Source organism: Electrophorus electricus, chromosome 23 (assembly GCF_013358815.1).
Source record: "Electrophorus electricus isolate fEleEle1 chromosome 23, fEleEle1.pri, whole genome shotgun sequence".
Lineage (NCBI taxonomy): Eukaryota > Metazoa > Chordata > Actinopteri > Gymnotiformes > Gymnotidae > Electrophorus > Electrophorus electricus.
Window position 1 is genome coordinate 4840799 of NC_049557.1, and position 22851 is coordinate 4863649.

General features: G+C 43.1%; 1 protein-coding gene across 2 annotated transcripts in view; it reads left to right on the forward strand.

Moving 5' to 3' along the window:
* The window catches only part of faf1 (Fas (TNFRSF6) associated factor 1), a 56278-nt gene that overhangs the window by 6661 nt on the left and 26766 nt on the right, over positions 1–22851 (forward strand). Inside the window, exons 4-8 of one of the 2 annotated variants that reach the window (XM_035521924.1) lie at positions 3492–3739; positions 4703–4794; positions 4896–4987; positions 14659–14764; positions 20997–21083. In XM_035521924.1, coding sequence (XP_035377817.1) covers positions 3492–3739; positions 4703–4794; positions 4896–4987; positions 14659–14764; positions 20997–21083 — 625 coding nt within the window. The remainder of the gene's footprint in view (positions 1–3491; positions 3740–4702; positions 4795–4895; positions 4988–14658; positions 14765–20996; positions 21084–22851) is intronic. The other variant, XM_035521925.1, reaches the window with a different exon arrangement.

A 22851-nucleotide genomic window follows, 5' to 3' on the forward strand; every position in this document is an offset into this window, starting at 1 on the left:
CTTTCCATTAATTACCATGGATGTTTAACGTTTATTAGTAAAGGTATAGTGAAGTGAAATGTTACTATTGTTTGATCAGCAAGGCTCTCCTTATTATGCCTTCTTAAACTGGATTCATGCAGAGACCCAGAAAGTTCAAAAGGTTCTATGACCATACATCTTTGAAATTGTATTTACATTTCAAAAGGTTCTGCACTCATTTCTCCTTTTTCATGATGACTGTTGAGGTTAAACCACAAGCTTTTCAAGGTGTTTTCACTCAGTTGACATAGCCATGCTTGATTTGCATAAGGTAGTAGATTTGTCTGTCCTTCACTGGGCCCAGATGGCTTATACAGAGGCCTGGCACTGTCTTGGGCAACAGGCAAAAAACGTTGATACCTGAATTTGGAAATGTAACGAACCAGTTCACATCCAAACAGTTGGTTTTGCATGTCTTGGTGGACTGCATGCATGTTCCTCCACAGTTTTGTTTTAGAGAGAAATGGACAACAGGAGAAACAAGTAACAGGAATTGAAACTGTTGGCGACCAAAGCGGCCTGTTTGAGGGCATTGTGTCCTCGGTCCATGTCTCTCTTCAACGGTCAGAATGCGCCACAGCCTTAAGGGCAGATATATTCAAGCACTGCGTGCTCTGTGTGACGGTTTATTTAGTGTGTGTGTGTGTGTGTGTGTGTGTGTGTGCATGTGCGTAAGCAAGTGCAAAAGCATTGAGGCCAGGAACACGTTTTTCTTTAAGACCCATAATTATGAATGGGCTCTGGCAACACGACATCCAGCCATCCCCTTTGGCTGGGAGCTGGCACGGCACTGCAGGCTGGAGGGTGGCACGGCTCGCTGAAGTGCCCCCATTGAGCTGCTGGCTGCCAGCTGGCTCCAGGCACTGAGCTCTGGGGCCTACGCTACCCTCTGCCAGGCGCTGGGTGGGTGGAGGCTGCCATCTAGGTGCACACAATGGAATGACCGTTTCTGAATTCCTTTTAAAACGGGGAGCTGGGGGACGGAATGGGCAGGGGTGGGTGGAGGAGCAGGGACAACAGTTTAAATAGAGTCTTTGATGAGCCAAGAGTCCGAATGAGGGACAGTTGGAGAGCGTTTGCGGATCACAAAGTTGTTTATTGATGGGAGACGGGGAGCCCCTTGGGATGTAAGGATCACGCTTACGCCTTTGTGGCCATTATTGATGATGAGGCTGTGTGACTGGCCTTCCTTTCCACAGAGGGGGCAGAGTGTGCCTTGCTGAAGATCTCTTACTACAAACCAAATAATGGGAGCACTGTGAAGACTACTATGCTGCCCTTTGCTCTCGTTTTTAACGATTCATTATTAAGAGAATAATTTAAAGACACCAAATCGCAGGCTTTTTGGTTTGAGGTTGTGTACCGTAAAATTCCAAGGAGCAGGAGGGAACTCCTTTATACTTCATATCGAATGTGTGACTGAACAGCAGGCCTTTTTTGTCATGTTCAGATTGAAAATAATATTTTCCTTATGTTTAATTCCATTGTCCTTTACTCAGGAAAAAATGTGGTCGGTGTTCTTTTTGTGGAGCAATCATTGTCATCACTTTATTTGAAGACACAAACTACAGTATTTGAATTCAGTGTTAAATCATACAAACCATGTGGACAACATTTGACCTCATGCTTACATCATTCTCAGGGATTGGCCTGGCTTTACCTCTAGATTTAATTTCTGTGAGCTCAAAGGTCACATATCGTTGTTGTTGTTGTTGTTGTTGTTAGTATTGGTAAATGAGTTGAATCTGGGATTGTGTAGTTCCATGTGTTAGAATGTAATGGGGATTTTAAAAGTTGCTAAATGCAGACCATAGCAAAAGGCCCGGCATTCATTTGACTCGGGGAAAGGGAGTAAAAGCAGATACCATTAGGCTTTCACTTAGGATACACTTAAATTGCCTAGTGAAGTTTCATTAGTCTTGTATTCATGGCAAGGGTATATTTTATAAATGTCCCTTTTAAGAATTATTATTATTATTATTATTATTATTATTATTAATAATAATAATAATAATAATAATAATATGATTTAGTTTTTCCTTTCGTTATGTGTTCTTTGAAAATTGTGGTCCTACCCCTCAATCTAGTGAACATTGAATAGTGGTACTGTTTGTCAATATATTTTCAGTGATGTCAGTGGTGTATCATATTTTTCCACGGTGTGGGTGTACATTTTTGTGTCCTGCCTGCCCCAGGACCCTAACGTCTTTAACCTTTTGGTATTATAATAAGGTGGAATAAATCAGTGCTTTGTGCACAGACCCTGGCACGCTGCTTGCTCTCTGAGCGCGATATGTGCTGACCCTGGAGGAGAAGAGAGAGCCTTTTGTCCCAGCCGCTGCCTCAGAAAAGACATTATTTACTGCCACAGGGGGACGGGGGCTTGGGGGAATTTGACCATCCGCCGCCCAAAGAGTGAGAGAGAGACAGAGAGAAAAAGAAAAAAAAAAAAAAGCTGTTTTCTGTCCCCAAGCCATAGCAGAGAGAGAGAGAGGGAGAGAGAGAGTTTCCTCTATGCTAGACAGTTGAGTGTCTGTTGGGCCCAACGCATATTATCCCCGCAGTAACGCTTGTTTACATTACATTACACTCGGATACTGTTTGGATTGCCGCGCTGCCGCCATTGTGGATAACGCTGAGAGGAGGAGGAGGCCCCCTCCCTCCCAATACCTCTTTGCCAGTTTCAGATTGTCCGTTAGGTGTCTCCCCACTAATGAGAAACTGAATAATGGGATCACCGTGAAGACTGGTACTGTGTTAATCTAGTCTTTTTTTTTTTGCTAGTAACATTTGACTTTACCATCTGAGGCTGTGTAACATATAAAATAGTTTGTGTGCTTGTGTTATGAAGGTGAAGAACTGTATATCAAACGGGCAACTGCAGAGGATGTATAGAAGTATTTTCAGATAAGTATTTAATTTAAACAAGAATTCAATACTGATTAATTAAAATGCCTTTCCTCTTTGACTGACTGACAGCCTATTGCCTGTTTCTTGTATTTAAAAAAAAAATCTGTTTCCTCACGATTACAAAGGACATCGTTGTTACAAAGGACAACAAACTCACAACAATCAGCACTGGTATTTCATGTTATTAAGAATAGGAGAAGCAGGTGACAGAGGCCTGAATGAAGTGTCAGTGTTCAATACTGACAGAGGCAGGACCGAGCATAATGGTCTGTTCCACAGGAAGTTTAAGTGGAAACATAATTATTGTCTAAGTGCTTCACAGCCGCTGAAGTCACTGCAATGTAGCAAGGAAACATTTACATTGGTACCGAGGAGCCATTTACAAGGAAATATTTACAGCCACTCTCAAACTCTGTCTTGTTTGTTTTAGTAGTACATGCCTGCCATATTTCACTTGTCACCATCACCTCAAGCGGTTGCCTGACTGACTGACTGAGTCCAGTGAACGGGTCCGGACCGGATGGGGTTTCACCCCTCGCTGCCTCCTCTCTCCCTCCCAGCAGCAGCTTCACCAGCGAGGCGTCTCAGACGGGCCCGCCCACTGCACCGGCAGCCGCGCCCCCGCCGCCGCCCGCCGCTGTGTCGGCGTCCACGTCGCCTTCCTCCTCCTCCTCTTCCTCCTCCTCGGCCTTCTGCCCCGTGCCGCCGGCGCGACACATCGTGGAGCGGCAACCACGCATGCTCAACTTCCATGTGGAGTACCGCACGCGCGCTATAGAGGTGGTGCTGGAGGAGGCCAGCACCGTGGGTGAGTAGCACATGGGCAGTAGCGCACACATACAGTAATGAAAAGAAATGGGTGCCCAATAGAAGCGTGACAGATAAAGCAGAACAGCAGCATTGTAATTGTATCTCTGTAGAGGTTTTTTTCAAGTATTTATAGATATTGTCACTTTTTTTTTTTTTTTTCTTTGATCAAGCTTGTTTTACAATAATTTGTTGTGCAGAATAACATGCAGTTATAGTCACTTTAATGTTTTCTTTTAAAAACAAATCTCATTTACTTATTTGACTGACTATGCAACGTTTGATGTCTGACATCTCCCTGCTGTCATATGAGGAAGTATCTGTCCCAGAGCCAATTTATGTGTGCATGCTATTATAGCTGCACCAACAAACATTTAACTTGTGTAGCTGTGATGCCTGTCTCAGCTGGTGCTAAATAAAGTCCCCTCATGTCACCTTGCACTATTTCAGCTTATCCCGCTCATGCTCTTTGACCTGTGTTGCTTTCAGGTTCATTTCAAGTCCACTGTCTTCCTGTGCCATGTTCATGTTTCTAAGAGATTCAGAGAAATGCATGTGGTTTTTCTCAGTACTGCATATGAGCAGTGAATAAATGTGCATGTGTGAGAGCATGTGGGTGTGTATATTTCTCTGGTTACACATCGAAAATGTACAGTCATTCCGCCCCACTAAATTACTCAGTAATGCATTGATGAGTGTTCCATATACTGTAAATAGGAATTATGTTAAACACCATTTTTCATTCATGTATATCAACTGAAAAGTTCCCTTATGGATAAAAACCCTGCAACAGAGCCTGATAATTACTTATTCAGTTGACTGAAATGTTTTAATGGTAGAAAATCATGAAGCGCTATGGGGCCATAAAACAAATCTGACTTCCAAGGTTGACGGTGCCCTCTCCTGGTGGCACTGTGAACTAAGCGCAATATAATTCTTAAATCACGGTCCTGTTTCTCTGCAGGTGACATCAAACAGATTCTGGAGACAGAGCTTCAGGTGCCCGTGTCTAAAATGCAGTTAAAAGGCTGGAAGAGTGGAGATGTGTCTGATAGTGTGAGTGTCTCTACTGTCATTTGTTGTAGATATGCTGACATTTCAGAAACATAATGGACCTGTTTTGTAGACTCTGATTAAGCTCAGCTGTGTGATTTCAGACGGTGCTGAGGAGTTTACATCTGCCCAAAAACACCAGCCTGTATGTGCTCACCCCAGACATCGCCCCCTGTGCTGGCACCAGCCTCAGCAGGTGAGTCGGTCTCTCTCTGTCAGTATCTCTCTCTCACTCTCAATTTTACCTTCACACTATTATAAACAACAATTGAAATGATCTCTGTCAGGAGTCAATGAAAATACCATCCCAGTGTCCACAGGAGAGGACAGAATGGGAAAGAGGCGTTTTCTCATTTTCTTCTGTTATGTTATTTTTTGGGAACGAGAGGTTATTTTTCTACAGTCTTTCAAATAAAAAGGGATAGTGCAGAAATAATTGTGCTGCTTCAGGATACATAGTATTAGATGTAAAATGATGAATAGGCATGCGAAATGATAAATGGTGAAGAACTGTGTTGAAATGTTTGAGTTGAACACTCCTTGGTAGAAGAGATTTGTTTTGTGTACTAAAGGATGAAACTAATAACACCAGCTGAATAAAAAAAAAAAAAACCCAACGAAAACACATTGTCATGTATGTCATGCATCATACTAAAGCTTTGTCAGTTGGCAAGAAATCTAGATTTTAAAAGGAACTGAATTTGTTGTAAAATTGGTTAGACAATGTGGCCAACATGAGTTTTCTAGTGAAGTCTGCTAATCGCACTCCTTGTGGTCGCTTGTTTTGGCAAGCACCATATCTGCAGAGCTGGCTCATCCGGTTTTGTGCAATGGGGGTTTATACCATTTTACTTTTCCATGATGTCAGCTTTATTATCAAAAATGTAAAAGCAACTATTGGTTAATATCAAGTTTAAAAAGATTAGCCTGTGAACAAAGCAGTGGGATGTTGAACCTTTAGAGCTTAGTGTGGAGCCTGAATAAAATGTTTGAAATTTAAAATAAAATCAGTTTGAAATTTGGGGTAGATGGGGAAGGGTTTAGTAATAAGCTGTGTGGCTATGGCTTCACAAGGCTCCACTGGCTGTATTACCTTAACTTGAGATTCTAAAAGCTCGTTCATACTTTGCCAGACATGCTTCTGCAACAAATTTCTGGAAGCCTGTAAAGTTTATGTTCCAGAACCGGCCGTTCTTGCATGTTGCCCATTAAAGTAGGAGGTTGGTGTAGTTAACTGCAAGGCTTAAAAAGTGAAAGTGCACATTTTGTCAGTTCAGCGAAATGGTGGCATGCTTTCTGGGCATTCATATAGTAATGGCAGGAGGAATACTCTAAGTAAAATTATATGCACATCAGCTGATGCAGCCTTTCCCCAAATGCACTTATATAATCACAGCAGGGTCTGAACAGCCTTTTCTATTTTCTATTTTCTATTTCCTATTTATTAAGACTTTTTGGAAGGATGCGAACTAAATTTAAAGCCCCACCAAAACCAAATCTGTTTTCTTTATAATTCTTGGCATCATTATCCTTATCGATATCTCTAGACGCGGTAAATGTAGATTCAAACGTACAGCTGTATTACTCAGAGTCTTTAGGCTTGTGCTATTATATTCAGCTCTGTGAGTTAATGACTTGTCAGTCAAGAGTGCTTATTGGAATATTGGAACTATGCACGTGTGTGTGTCTGTGTCTGTGTCTGTGTCTGTGTCCAAGCCTTGACTTGGTTCAAATCTGTCAATCTGCAGGTTGATTATGGTGACAACCAATAGCCAAATGAGTGAAATTAATTTTACTCAACATTTTATTTTGGTTTATTAGAACTTCCTTTAGTTCTTTCTTTAAAGATGCAAGTTATTGGAGTGCTTTTTGAGTCCGAAGACAAAAGTCAGAAGTGCACACTGGATCTTCCTAACACAAGGTGGCAGTGCGTGCTCAGGGGTTTTTATAGAATACATCGGAGGGTTTGATTTTGATTGCTGTATGAACGGTATCCTCTTAAACATGTGGCTAATCTTGTTTTTTTGTATTTAGTTCAAAGTAGCGCATGAGCTAAATTCTTATTGGTTTCATAAAATAAGTTGGAGAGAACGTCCTCATATTATAATATATGAAATGCAAGTAAATGTAAGCCTTTTTTAAATGGGACATTTCCCGGTAATTATCAGCTCAATTATCATAAACCTAAAGTCGCTGTCATGCTGACATATGCCTCACAGCTTCTGTCCGTGCAAAAACCCGATCAGTACGTCTGGACATACAGGTGATTATTTCTGCAAAAGGCGTTATGACAGTCTTTTTAAACACATTTTGATGGAGTGTTAATCTCTATTGTGAAACCAGATGAAGTTTGTTCTTGGATAAGTGCATCTATAAATTAGGGCTGCACAATGTGCTGTTGATATTTATTGTGATATCGCAGTTGGCGTCAATATGCAAACAAATTCTCATTCTAATAAATCACATCGTTTTTGTGTGCTCTTCTTGATCAATCTCAGATACATTTTGTAGGTGTTTTGATCAGTTACGCTTATCACATGACCCGACAAAAAAAAAATGAGCCAATCTTGTTACGTTGCAGTATGTAGTAATTTAATCGTAAATTGTCCTTTTCGTGTGGATGTTGGTTGAATTTTGGGGTAGATAAAGCCGGTCTTCCACAAGGGGCTGGGTGTGTAGATGGCCCTATTATGTACATTTTGGTAATAGTAATAAGTGTTTTGATGCAAAAAAACCCCCCAAAAAACAAAAAAAAAAACCCCAACTTTCTGAGAATTGGTGCTTTAAGATTGGCTCCGAAGTGAAATTTAGTTTTTACTTGCAAATGTTATTTATTTATTTATTTATTTATATCTTTGAAAAAATAGAATGTATTCGAATTTGAAATTGTTTGAATATGCTCAAGGAAATTAACTAGGCAACTGTAACACAAGTTCGGCGTTATAAATCGGGCGTTGTGTCCTATTCACAAGATTGGGCTCAGTATTAGTATGAAGTCTCCAAAAGCTGTCTCTCATCACCTGTATTGCAAAAGGCAGATAAAACACGCACAGTAACGAGGAAATGCGCCGCCATCGATTCACGCACACTGGAACCGTAAGAATGAACCGAGACCTGTTTTTTCAGCCCCTTGGCCAGCTAGCTATGGCCTAATACCAGCGGTCTTTACAACTGTCGATAGGCGGCCGCTTGCTTTAATAGGCTACCTGCTCTTTGATGTCAGGTTGTGTAGCTCTTCGTGTGCTACTCCCTCTCTAACCAAGCTGGCACTCTGGAAAACCGACAGCACCCCGTAACGCTTTTCCCACCGCCTCCCGATTTTGGTCGGCTAATTTAAAAAAAAAAAATTAAAAATCGGTCACTCTGATGCGTTTCTGAAAGTTGAACTTTTCCCGACGCTGCGCCCAAAAGCTGTGGGATAAAGGGCTTTTAAACGATGGTCGGCCCTTTAAAAGCCTCGGGGCCCGCTAATTTAATAGACGTACACACTGTAATCCATTACATACGATACCCCACAACTGACTGTCATCTTCTCGTCACAGGAGCACACGTTATCTTTCTGAACGCAGCATTAGTGTTTAAGACGATCTGATCGCAGTTACTTGAGCTTATAGGGGGACGCTGTGCCCAGTTTTTACATTCATCATATCCACATTTCCACGCGTAGTGCGTCAGGACATCCGATCTGTTATGTAATATTTTTCTGCGTGGTTTGTTTAGCAGTTGTATCGCATATTTGTCGCATACTTTACCGATTCAATGAGAAGAAAAATCGTAAAGTTTAAAACTTGTTTGAAACACTTTTCGTTGCCTTAGGTAGTATTACGCAACCGTTTTAAAGCAAGATTTAGAAAATTCATCTGAGCATTAAAACTAAGTAACCTGTGCCCCCGTTTCTTATGTGGAAAGCGACACAGATTCAGACATTTTTTTAAAACAAGTCCTAGTGTAGAAATCCTAGAGCACCACAGACTTCCTAACCTGATAAGATCTAATGAGATCATACTATGCACTTTGGCCTTGTTTTAAAAAAAAAAAAAAAGAAAGAAAGGAAAAAAAAAAAGAAAGTGATGCTAATGTTTGCTTCATGCTGCCATATGCAGAGTTTGTTTAAAAATATTTTAAAAATCAGTTAGAATTGTTACATTACATTTAGTTACATGACTACTATTAAGTGTCTAATTGGTTGGTGTATGCACACAATAGTGAAAAGAGTACTATTTGAATAAAAAAGACATCATCGTTCCCAGGTTTGTCACCACAGTAAATCAGGAGCTAAAACGTCATGATCATGACACGGCTATATGTCATTAACACAGACATGTGTTGAACCGGTCCAGGGTAGTATCATAGCACACAATTCTGGGGCCCCCTGCAAGAGTCAGGGTGAGTTCCCCCCCCCCCCACCCCCCCCCTTTTTTTTTTTATTTTTTTTTTTATTCCCTTCATTTATGAACCCCTCTTCAGTGCCCACCCCTGCAGTGCGAGCCCTGTGTGCCCCTCCCCTACAATGGTGGTCCAGGGTTATCAGGAACAGCAGTGTTGCTGGGGTTTTCACACATCACTGTCACTGCTGGGTTGCAAGTAGTCCACTACCCAAAAATACTCAAACTCAAACACAAACTGTGCATTGCAACAGATGGGCCCCAAGATGTTTCTAATAAAGAGGGTGGGAGTGTGTGTTGTGTATTATTACAATCATGATTTAAAGTTATGATGATGATGATGATGATGATGATTTAATAATCATTTTACTGAGATGCAATTTTTGGGATTTTTTTTGTATTTTATTTTATCTTTAGAGTTCCTATAAATCATGGATGTTGATGCAGGCTGATGGATCATTTCCTAAGTGTTGTGGCAGTAGATATTTTACATGTTTTAATCACTGCTAATTGATATCACCAATTTTAATATCTTGATAATATTGCTCATGTTGACCTAATTTTAATAATCATTTGTATGCTGTCTTAAAACAGTTACAGTCCTTAAACTCAAAAGAGTAAGTTATCACCAACTCTTAAAGTAATGCAAGTAAAGAGGTGGTCGGAATTTTGTGCGTGAGAGTGTGTGTAATTATCTGTGTTGATTAGAGCTGTTGTTAGTCCCATCGGGAGCCGCTGGGGATGTAACGACATGTGGCTGTGTGTAAACTGGCGTCTCTGTCGACTTGTGTGGACACTGTACTCCGACGTGTGAACAGACATGAGAAGAAAAGTTAATAATGGGCTCTAACCTAATGTTGTGATAATCACACTCTTCCCAAAACACAAACACTTTGCCGTTTTGCATTTTCACCCTCCGCTGTTAGGCGTTGTACATGCGTCACTGTCTTAACCAGTCTAAAAAATTTGATCTTTTATTTGAACTTTTCACTACGGTATAAACACAGTTGTAGGCTGTGAATGTTTTTGCCTATTGAGATAATTGGCAGAGTTAGGCAGATGGCTTGTGCTGTTGTTTTCTTAGGCAGTTGTGTGGGATCGTAACACCGGCGTCCTGCAGCAGTCTGCCTGTAAATGACATTCCTTTTCAGTGACCACAGCCTTGCACATCTCCTGCGTCACTGCTTCATTATCTCCTCAGGTGCTATTTTCGTGGAGTGAGGGTGAGTTGCTGGGTGTGTGGGGAGTGGTGTGCGCAGTGACCCTGTCATCACCGATAACCGCGTTAGCTCGCAGTACTGTGAGGAGGAGACCCCCAGCAGAGTGAGCAGGCAAGCTGTTGGCTGCCTTTATAAATAACCGTCACACCCAGACATGGAGACAGGGTTGTAGCTCTGCAGCCATGGAAGAGCTTGGCAGTGCAGTGCCTCCTGGGCCTGTGGGCTCTAACTGGACATCGATGCAGCATGTGTTGTGGCTCTCAGGTGGAAACTTGCCTGGGATGCCATGCCCCAGGTACATGGGTGAGTGACGCTCGGCAGTGACGCTCATTAACTGCAGGACAGAAGTAAAACGGGTTGTCTGAGTGCAGAATGGAACAGTGCATTGGCTTGAAGTTGCCAAATTCAGTTGGAAGAATCTCTTTGGGAAAGTCTTACTTTGCATATAACTCGCTGTCTTCTGGCTTTGATGAGTAGTTGGCCTTAAGTAACTTGGGTAGTTCAGTCTTTATGGTGATCGGCATAATTATCAAGTGAAAACAACCTCAATAGTTTTTAGGAACTTTTGAGGGGGGGGGGGGGGGGGGGAGAAACAAGCCAAAAATGTGATATCAGATGTTTTTGTTATCTCTGTTTATTCATCTTCTTTGACCACGTTTAGTTAGCATAGTCAGTGTAATTATAATCAGTGTTTTGAGAAGTTAGGATGGTTAAAATCAGCAGCTCCTTATAGTGCATTTGAAATATGTCCGTGCATCTTTTTAAACTGCTGAAGGAAAAACTGAAGCACATCAGCAGAGTTTCCCCTAGCAAATTGCTAGAGGCCCTCAGTTGGGGTTGGAGGGAGGAAAAAACCCAAACAAACCAAACCTACCCCTGCTATTACGTAACTTATAACAAACAAAACCCAATGTTTTCTTCTTTGGCATTGATGTAACGAGTGTAGTGTAATGCAAACATGTAACATTCATTAAACAGATGTAGAGGAATTTCCATTTCTGTAGCCTCTGGATCTATGAAGTCACCTTGTGGTTGCTGAAAATTGACACATTTTTGCACTGCCCACCATTGTTAATGCTTAAACTAAAAACAAAGTCGTCTTATTGTCCACCAAATTCTTCTAGCTTTTGTGTTTTTACAATTCTCCATTCACATTTGAAGTTACGTTGTGTTTGTGCTTGGTAGCCTGAGTGGCCTGTTAAACAGTTGAATTAGCGGTAATATATTTATTGGCTTATATGGCCTGGAAAATCAACTTTATGTAATATCCTCTGAACAAAGCCACTTAACTATACCAGCAGGATGCTGGCATGTCTGAGGGAAATTTGTTTTTTCAAGATGCTATGCAGTGATCAGACTGGGGCCAGAAAGTAGCTTTAGTAAGTGTTTAATAATGAGCACTAATTGTATTCTGCTGTGCTCCTTGCACCATTGCTGAAGTTGCTGACAAGAAAGTGGTGGAAGCATCCAGTACATGTTGTGCAGTACGTCATATGGCAGTCCCAGGATCAGAGTACTACACTAGTGCAGTTAGCCTACTCAACAAGGATAGCGTTGCATGCAAGACTAGGCTAACTGTGTGCCAAAATAACAATTAGAATGTAAAAATTATTTCCAAATAGAGGTGGATGACAGTATCAAAGGTAGAATATGATGTCCGACATCTGTTTAAAATAAAACCACAAATTTATTTGTGGTACGTTTTCTGTACACCATTTATTTATTTTGCTTTCGCCACTAAGATGCAGGTAAATAAAATGGGCCTAGCTGGATGCCTAGACTATAATACACAAAGGAGAACTCCTGTATAAAATTATGGAAAGGAGTGCTAATTTCTTTTCCTCTCTGTGGCGTCCTTAAGGGTCTTGGGACAGCAGGTGGTGCAGCTGGGGCTTGAAGCTGAACCCGGCTCTTGCCAGCCCTCTGCACTGTCAAGGAACGCTTTTCCAAGTCGTACCCTTGCCTTAGAAAACAAGGTCAATGGCAATCGCGATATGAAAGGCATTTTATGACGCGGTAGAACACATGGGCTAATGCGATCATTTTTTCCATTGCCTTGCCTTCTGTGTTGTAGGAAGGGTTCTTCACTCGCATGTGCTGAAGGTGAGTGCGTCGGTGTTACTCTTTCAGCTCACAGTTTTTAGCTCAGATTCACGAATGGGGTCTCGCTGTTATAATTGGGAGCAGACTGTGAAAATGGGACAATACTTAACAAATAAGAGCCACTGTAGGCAATTACGGCAGCGCACACCTCACCAAACAGATTAATCAAACATTCGCCACATCTCTGAGCCCATTCGCTCCTCTCCTCTGTTTGAAAGTAAATAAAGCGCCGGCTGTGGAGCTTTCAGGAGAGACTCTGTCCAAGGTAGTTACAGAAATCCAGTGATGAGCCAAGTGTAATACACACACTCACCAAAGCTAACTCCTGCTCGCTCGCTCTCATTTCACATCACGGAGACTTATCCAAACTGTTAATCTCCAGCATAAATAATGCAGCCCGATGAATAATTTAAAATAAATCCCCCATTTCTGTTGCCTCCAGAAGATGTTTGTTTAAGGTTATTTTAATTTGAACTTTTTAATTTGAACTTGTTTTTCTTCTCCTCCACAAATACAAATTAATCATGGCACCATTGTTCTTTATATCATCGTTTGAGTCTGAGCTCCTCTGAGGTACAGTGGCCTGAGAAACATTGCAGTGGTAAACAAAAATAATAACTGGAGGAAACAAGTGGCAGTGTATGTGTTATGTAGTCGCGGATGGCATGGTGTGGGGGTGGGTGTTGGGAAATGTGACATAGGGACTTTAATCAAGTCGGTTTCTGTACTGTGCTCTGGGGTCCTGAGGCAGGCACAAGGCTTATGCCTGTGAGATGAAACCAATCTCCTCAGAACTCCTCCTCATTTACACAGTCGTTTGTCTGCTCTCTGACATCGTCACATTTTCTTTCCGGCATCTCGTGTGGTGTGAATGGGGTGTGTGTGTGTGTGTGTGTGTGTGTGTGTGTTCAGTTCACTAAATGTAAATAAACTTGTAGCATAAATATTTGTTGTCTTTATTTTGCACATTATGTATAGCCTGGAATAGGATGCATATTATATTACAGTATGTAAAAAAAAAACAACCCAAAAAACCCAACTTTTTAAAAAAAATTTATTTTTAGTTTTTAAACCAAACTATGAATTTTGACATTTCTGGTGTGTGTTTTCCATTTTTACTTGGATCATTTCTAATTTTCCTTTGGAAACAAACCTTTAACATATTATTACTAAAAAATTCTGAAGATGCGAATCCTGTGGATGAAGTCATCCTTTTCAAATCATCTTTCACATTTTAAAATGTAAAAATTTTTTTTTACTTCATACAGTGAGCCTCCACCCTTGATTAAACACACATTTTTAACTCCCTCTGTCTCAGCCTTCTTTCCCAGTTTCTGCACCATCACATATGCATTCACTCATCCAACTGCGCCAATTTCCAATCTTCCCTCCTAGCTACAACAAACATTACATTTACATATTGATTCCACAGTTTTAGTCAATGTAAATATGCTGTCATTACAGTAAATGTGGGCTTCTGTTAACATAAGCTTGTTCAAAGCTCCTCAGATTAAGGCAGCGGTTGCATAATTAATGTGTGCACTACACGTTAATTCCCGCCTTTCTTCTTCCTCTGCGCTTTCGTTTGAACCATGATTAGCCAGCAGCCTCGTCCCTAAGCTGTTGATTCATATTCACGCTCACAAGCAGAGCGTTTGCTCAAACCGCTACTTAACCTCAGCTGCTTTCCGCTAGCCAGGCTCCCTGCTCTCGCACGGCCGCCGCCGGAGCTCTCTGACAGTCCCTGGTGATTCCGAGGCCCAGCTCACGGGGACGTGCTGGAGAGTCGCGTGCCCTCTACCGCTCTGGGAAGAGTTTAGGCCTCTTAGCTCGGATCAATCGGACAGCGTGGAGCTCCAGATGGCCCAGTTTGAGGTGGGGTGTGGGGTGTTGGAGGTGTGTCGGGGGCATGTCGTGGCCCCTGCTCCTCCCCCTCCCCGCTGGGCCTGGGCTGGAAGACAACAGGCTTCTGTGGTTTGCGGTGGTGAGGTTGGGGAGAACTGCGGGGGGCCTGGGGCTTGTCTGAGCTTACAGGCCCTGGGGAGATGGAGAGAAGCTCTCCTCACGGCAGGGAGAAGAGCGCATGCGAGCCCCGACTCGTCCACCGCTTGACTCTAACCCACTCTCGCTTTTCTCTTATTGTTCCCTCTGTTGAGCAGCCTCCAGCAAGAGTCATTAAATCAGAACTACCTGCTGGTCATCACTCACCGGGAGGCACAGAGAGAGTACAGCCTAAACTTCCCCGGCAGCAGAACCGTCCAGGAGGTGAGGCAGCGTCACACAGCTTCCTGTCTTTCTGTTCACATGTCAGCGTGGGTTTCTTTATATAAATGTCTCTCTTCCATTTATTCACCCTGTTGGGCTTTTGCACATGAATAGAAGCATATAGTGTCTGTTGGGATGGTCTTTAACTAATAAAATAGTAAAAGCTCTGGGTTAGAATTTTAATAATAAAAGGATCCGAAGCTGAACGAGTGGAAACTCCTCATTTGCACAATGTCGCCACCCTATCCCATATTGGCTTAAGGAGCAGCGATGAACAATATGTCTGCCTGCCATGTGGTCAAGACTGAACAAATTCTTTCCTGGTCATGCTTTCTCTCCAGTCTGGTTTTAGCTGTCCACACAGCCATGGTCGGTCAGGCCTAAACGGCCCAAAGCCGTTTGCTCACAGGGCAGATTGGCGCAGCATGGAAGAGACATTTGGGGGTCTGTGTTTGTGGAGCGGAGTCTGCGAGGGAGGCGCTTAATTTCTCGGTGGCGAAATTAAACAGTGGATTTGGGAGCAGATGAAATATTCATCAATATGTTGGAGCACTCCGGCTCTCTGTTTGCCTTTCACTCATCACTGTGGCCGCTATTGCCAGAGCTGCTACTTAGAGAAGGAGGAGGGTTAACACCATACCCCCCCCCCAAAAAGCTAATCAACTCCCTACCCTCTCCCCCAGGACCTGAATGGAGCCTTCTCCTTTTATAGCTCTCCATTTAACAGACTGCAGCACCGTGTTTTAAAGTTGGCTGCACGCTGGGCGCAAAACCCAGGCACCCCGGTTCCAAGCGCGTGACCCCACCCCCGGTTCCCCCGCATTCTCCCCGGCCGGCCCCGGGTAACCCACGCGCAGTACTTCGCCAGGGCCTGCATGAATGAATAATTCCCAGCAGGTAGCATGCTCAGCATCAAGTGGAACATGCTTGGCATTGATGGCCTGCTTCAGCTTCTTCTTGTGCAGGGAGACTCGTACTGGGCTGCACAGTACCACCGCCCACAAACCCCACATCCCCGATGTGTTTTTTGTCGTCTTAAAGTTCGTTTGAGGAGTCTGGGATTTCCATAGCCAGATGTAAAGGTAGAGTTAATATTATGGTGGGAATATTTTGTGGAGGCTGGGAAGCATTGTTGTCTGTTAGGCCAGATTTTGATTTGCTGTTTAATGGATTTGTCGATTTTAAAAAATTAGTTAACTTTTTAATTGACTTTTTTTCTTAAATAGGCTTCTGAAATGTGTTTAATTCCAGTAGACAAATGGTTCCTCTAGTCAGGGTGGGGCTATGATGCTCAAAAAGTATATAATTTCACACTGAAGTGGATTGACATTTAAAAGCTACACAACCGTTTTCATCTAAACCAATTTCATGCTCTCTGAGGAACTACCTCTTAAAATAAAGATAACTCCATTAGCTAGTACTACTGATTTTGTAATTGTCGGATTTTATTTTTCGTTGTGTTCACATAATGTAATAAAAGTAGTAATGCTATTAATATATTTCTTGGTATTTGAATGGCCATAGGCAACGTTTCCTAAACCTCACCTCCGAACCTTTTATTGTAATAAGAATTAAAGATACATTTATGAGCCATATGGCGACTCCGTTAGTGATGTGAAAGATTAAGGCATACCTCAACTGGTGTCACTTTTTAGTCGGCATATATTCAGCCCATATTTGCTGTATTGGCCATTAGTCCCTGTAGGGAAGGCCTGTGGCAGTGTGCTGCGCTAGCAGTAGTCTCGTCGCCAGCCCTCCCTGCTCCCAGCGTCTCCTGCTCGGAGCGTCGCCTCCTCGATGCCACCGCTCACCATTACAGTAATCAGACTACTTGACAGGTTTGTAATGGTGCTAATTGGAGAGATTAAAGTGCGAGCGACGAGCACTCCCCCTTCCCCCAACAGATGGTTTTGATGAGCACCCACTGTGATCCTTAAGTGTTTCTGCCTGGATTACGATGACCGGGTAAGGCGGTGTGCCGGGAGGACTCGGGCCCGGGGGGGAGATGGGGGAGAGGAGGACCAGGCCCCGCTGGCTTGGTAGGGGAGCCAGGGCGCAGGACAAAGCCTAATCAAACAGGCCGCCATGGCCTCCCGCTCCACAGTCCTCAGGCATTCCGGGGTTTTTCACCCCAAACAGGGAGAGAGGGGAGATGGAGAGAATTTTCTTGTGCTAGGGCTATATTTGCCATGCATCTGGACATTTTTAAACAGCCATGAATTCAGTAAACATTTACAAAATGAGCACTACTTTGCGGATTAATGGTAAAACAACTTCATAGAAATTTGTGTGTTGATCAAGTTATCTGTTATCAATTGTTGTTTTTGTTGTTGTTTTTGTTTTTGTTTTTTGTTTTTTATTTTTTTATTATTATTACCAATTCTGTCTGAGCTTTTTTTGCTTTTTTTTTTAATTTTAGCCAAAATAGGACAAAATAAATAAAGACTGGGAATGAAAAGCTCCACAGGGAGTCAGTGTTCCCCTTAAACGTTTCGGTGATGTGAAAAAGTTACATAAGAGGGGCTGAATGTTGTGGTGTCTGTGTGTGTGTGTGTGTGTGTGTGTGTGTGTGTGTTTTTTTTAATAATAAATAGTCATGGCCTAAAAACTGCCCAGAAAGGCTGTGTGAAAAAGCAACAAAACAGCAACACGCAGCACTCTGAGTCCCAGCTCTGCCCTCTCGCCTATTCACCACAGTGGCGACACATATGGAGGCCTCGGCGAGCCATCTTTTCCCCCTCTGCCGGCCTTTTGTCTTTGCCGAGGGCCAGCCGATGCTTTTCTGCTTGTGCATATCAATGGAGGCGAGCGGGAGCGGGAAAGGGAGCCTCCGAGTGTCCTGTTGTTTGTCTTTGCCAAAGGCTCCCAGGGAATGCACCCTTATCCTTCCTATGTGCTGGGCCCCGGGCCGTTCTCTCTCTCTCTCTCTCTCTCTCTCTCTCTCTCTCTCTCTCTCTCCCTCTCGCGCTCTCTCTCTCTCCCTCTCGCTCTCCCTCTGATTGGCATTCCCAAACCCTGAGTGCCGGTCCGGGCTAAGCCTCAGAGCAAATGTTTGCCAGGAAAGTGGTGGCTCGAATGGGGCCGGCCGATAGGGCCGCCCGGTCCGTGACCAGACGAGCTGTCCCAGGGATTTCTCTCCGCCGCCGCTGTTTTTCTCCGCGCAGCTGGAGGGACGAGCGAAGAGGAAGAAAAGAAAGATGGAGAGTAAAAGAGTGTGAATGAAAGGCATCTGGTACTGAAGAGCTTGTGACTGTTTAACGGCAACCTTTTCTTCTCTTTGATTCCTCTCCAACCAGGGATTACCAGTACTTGGCATTTAGAGAGATTGGATCATTAATGTGTGTGTGTGTGTGTGTGTGTGTGTGTGTGTGTGTGTGTGTGTGTGTGTGCGCGCGCGCATGCACGCAAGCACGCAAGCACATTTTGTTTGTGTGTGTGTGTGTGTGTGTGTGTGTGTGTGTGTGTGTGTGTGTGTGTGAACGCATGCACGTGTACATACGTGGGCTCTCACGCACTTATTTGCCTGCCTATGAGTATTGTATTAATTACCTGTGTCAGTATAATGTATACTCGCTCAAAAATGATCATCTGGGACTATGACACTGCTGATGTTGCTATATTCTGAATTTGCTGTAATTTAGTGCTTACAAATTTTAATATTTACAACAGTGAGTAAGTGCAGACATTTGCATCTTACCATTGTTCTCTCTGTTTGGATATATGCAAAGAGATTCTTTATATGTGTGCCAAGTTCTTATGGGACTTAACTGTTCCACTTCTTTTCTTTATAAAGTTAAAAAAAAAAAAAGATCTGTTTATATAAAATTTTCCAAACAATGCAGTTTTGGTTTTGTCAGTAAGGGGGCAGCAAAAGACAACGGGCTACTGTGTTTGAGTGAAGTGTCTGTGTGTTCATATCACACTGTATTATCAAGACCATCTGAGAAGCTAATCTCAAAATATCTGTATATACCCTAAAAGTTGATAAATCTGTTTGATGGGACAGAGTTTTTATACCCCTCTCAGGTTTTTTATTTATTTATTTATTTATTTATTTATTTATTATAAGATGAGGAATGTACATGAGCGTAAAATGTGAGCCCTAATCCCTGGTGTCAGCTGCGCACATTGTGAAGGGGTTTTTTGATGGCAGCTGAAATGTCTTCATTCAGGAGATCACACAGTATTTTGTGAGATTGTCAGCCGTTTCCATTTTTTCCTCTCTTCCCGCTCTACCGCAGTTTTGCTTTCAGTGCTGAAGAGTCTGTTATGACATTTAAAATGAAATGTCATGAGAGCTTAAATTTAATAGCACTGAGTCTTTTTGTTATGGTTTAATCAAACGTCATTGTGCCCTGCAGAAGAATGCTTCAACACAATACAAATATCATCTGCTCAGAATATCTCGTAACTCTCTCTTTTAATTCAAGAACCAGTGATAAATAAATAGTCCTCCTGTGGATTTGTTTGTTTATCCTTCCCTGTTTATATTTAATATAGAAATTTTTTTTTCCCTCATCTAGTTTGGTAATGAGTATGTTTAGATTGAGGGAGCTGGACTGGGGAAACAGCCGCGGTTCCTGGCTCATGAATAGCTAATGGTGCCGCTGTTGCGGTGCTGAACAAATGGCTTTCACTTTATAACTAGTACTAGCCTTGGAGAGCTTTCTGCCTCTGCTCTCTCAGGCTCGTCAGTCAGGCAGCATCTCCGCTGCTTCCTCACTAACCCATCGCCATCTCTCTCAGGTCCATTTTTCAGTGCCTCTCCGGAACCCAGCACACCTGCGTCAACGTTGAAATCCCCAGTCAAAATCGAACACCTAATAAAGAGCTTTTATCTGGATCTGAATCATGATAGAAAGCCCTCGTCAAGAGGTAGGGAAAGTTTGGCAATATTGACAGTAGGCTGGTGCTCATAACAAGAGGCCTGGGGAAGTGAGTGGTGAAATGCCAGAGCCCCACAGAGGACCGGCACTCTGGAGCGGCTGAGCGCCACTGACAGGACCTCTGGGTTGGCATTAGTTTCTTCTTTCTCCTGGGCTGTGATGCCCTTTGACCCCAAACGCTTCATTACAGACAAGCGAGGGTGTTTGCGGCAGCCTGCCGGTCAGGCCTGGGCCGCCAAATCCCTGTAGCCCTCTGGTCAAACACAGATATTACACTCTGTAATAACACTGGCCAACCCGGCTGACCCCTGCGCATTTCATAAAATGCAGCGCGCAGCCGAGTTTGTGGACTGGTGGATGTTTGAGCGTGTGTATCGGGGCAGTCCTCGACTCGAGATGGTGTGCTGAATATGAGAGTCCCTTTCCCCTGGCTTATGTATATATCTGACCAAAGCACTCGAGACGTTGCCTTTGTGCATGCACGCTTTGCATTGTGGAGAATGGAAGGCAACGAAAGGTTGGTGCTGTGCTGGTGAAAACGATGTAATGCATGAAAGGCTATGTTCCTAAAAAGCATATGTTTAGGTTAACCTTGGGCATGTAAACCCTGATCGAGGGATCCACCGTTTTCCTCTCAGCACCAGCACCTCACTTTCTGGCTCCTCTCCTTTGTTTTTTGCAGCCTTCATGTGGCCATAGTTTCCGCCTCCACGGGCGCAAGGCCTTGGTCTGGCTGCGGGTCCACGTCCACTCTGTTGGCTCTCTGTGGGATTTGGCTGTACAGCAGGGAGGACTTTCCTGCACAAAGGCCAGTTTGATCTGCTTCTGTATCTAGCGCCGCAGGGTGCGGCGTGTTCTGAGGGGCTAAGGTGCTCCGTCTGGCACCCGCTTTGATCACCCTCACGCTGCGCTCATCAGCCTGGCGTTGGATTTTAAATCAACAGTGGCACTGGGGCAAGGGCTGGTGTGAACTGCTTGAAAGCATGCAATGTTATCATCTGCGGACACGCAGGCGGCTAAAACGCCAAAGAGAAATACTGTCTCGTTCGGAGTGAAGCATTGTTGGCATTGGGCATTACGGGAGGTATCCACGGAATGTCTCCCTCTCCCCTTCCATCCCAGTCTCTTTCAAGCCGCTGCCTGTCTCCTCTATGATGCAGACACACACACTCCATAATATGAATGCCTTGCTTAGCTAAGTGAGAGATTTTATTTATGCAAACATTTTGCTGAGACCTCTTAAATAGGTAGGTTACAGAATATAGACGTGTCCACAGTTGATGTGGCTGATGTGCTGTTCTCTGTGGCATTCTTATTTCTGTTCATTTATTTATTTATTACCTCAGGTTAAGAGGAACATCTCAGACTTGACGAACATCCCAGTGAGGCATCAACAGTGGGAAGGCTGGCCTGCCTCGGCCTCAGATGACTCAGTAAGTTTTTCCTTCTCATCCTGTTTTTAATGCATGGTGAGCCTTCATGTGAATAAAGTTGAAAGATCACTTTTTTGGATAAAAATGTTGCTTCAAAACACACATCGATACATAATGCCTATTTACTTTGGTATTTCTGGACTCTTGGTTATGCTTTGAGCATCTCCCTATCAGAACTGCTGAGACTAATTAAGATGTCACGGAGCTACTCCCCTCTGTTGTCCCCGAGATGTGGACATTTAAGCTCATGTAGTGGAGTGTCACTGACCTTTCCCACCCCCGGGCACTACTGCCTGCCTTTCACTTTTATGCAGTCACACTGATCAGAAGAGGCCCAAACACTAACCTCTGAAGAACCCCCAAAGTCTTAATACCCTTCCATGGTAATCAACCATATAACACCATGGGAAATTTTCCCTGTTAGTTGTACAAATTGTCATTATGCCTTTGACCTGTTAAGAGTAGAATTCCCTTTTGTAATAGTAATAGGAAAAATAGTAGTAGGTTGTGTTTTGAAACATATTTACCAAGCTTCCTTATGTGGCGGGTCTCTTGCCAGATTTTAGATTAAAAAGCAACTACCCCTACCTGATGATGAACAAATTTGTTTTTCTGGATCAATTGTTTTAGCTGAATTCTAGATAACCTGCAAAACCAAACACAATAAGCAAGTGTTTCCTATGTAATTTTGTTAAGTGAGGCTGTTGAGACTGTTTTACTTTTATCAAAGGTTATAACCAAAGCATTCAAGCTGCTTTTAAGTTTAGAGAATCATGACAAAGAATGGACCATCTTGAGTGCTTTGTTTTGTATTTGATTTATTGCTAGCCACCTTCACAATGAATGCTCTATATCTGTGGTTTTTTTTGTCTGTCCAATGTGCCTGGCCTGATTCATTTAACATGTGTATTGTTCAAGGGTGAGTGGAGAGGTTGTCTCTTTGCAAAAAGCACAACACAAATGAGGTCATTCAGTCTACACCCTCTCACCACAGACGCTGCCCACTTCAAACCTGGCCACTTTAGGAGTTGAAGTGTGCTCGCTTGCGACCTGAAGCCACAAGCATGGTTGAGTGGAACGACCTGCCACTCATGAACGCTCTTTAGGCCACATTAAATCGTTAATTCCTGCTCTGTTTGGCAAGTACTTGTTTGTGGCAGGCTTGCCCTCGGCCACGTAGATCGCTTACCTTGCCCAAGCTTGCTTGGAGGGGATATTAAAAACACTGGCCCTTAATAATGACCCAGCACTGTGCAATAGATGGCTGAACATCACAGCAAAAAGCCTCAGTGTGGAATTCGACCTGTTTCTATGCGCATCTCATTAATTCTGTCTCATCTCCTAGGATTTGTACCAATGCACAGGACAGCCAGGGCTTAGAAATACATTTACTAGGAATCTGAAAGACTGGCTGCTGTGCCTTTTCTTCATTACCCCTTACTCTTACTCGCACGCTCTCTCATTCTACTTTTTATTTGCTCTCATATAGGAGACAAATGGAAAAACTTATCAGTAGTCAGTTTAGATTTCAGTAGCTGAGAACTGGTCTTCCTAGTAGTGGGTGAGAATATTCTTTATTTAATTACTTTTCTTTCTTTCTCTTAAGATGTTCTGCTGCTAATTAGAAACGGTGTACACAGATGGAGACGACTGAATTATTTTGGTTGTTTAGACAGTTATGTCACTTTTAAAGTAATTTTTGCCCCATATCTAAAACAGTTGCAACTCGATAATTTTAAAACAAGTACATTTTTTTTAAACATCATTC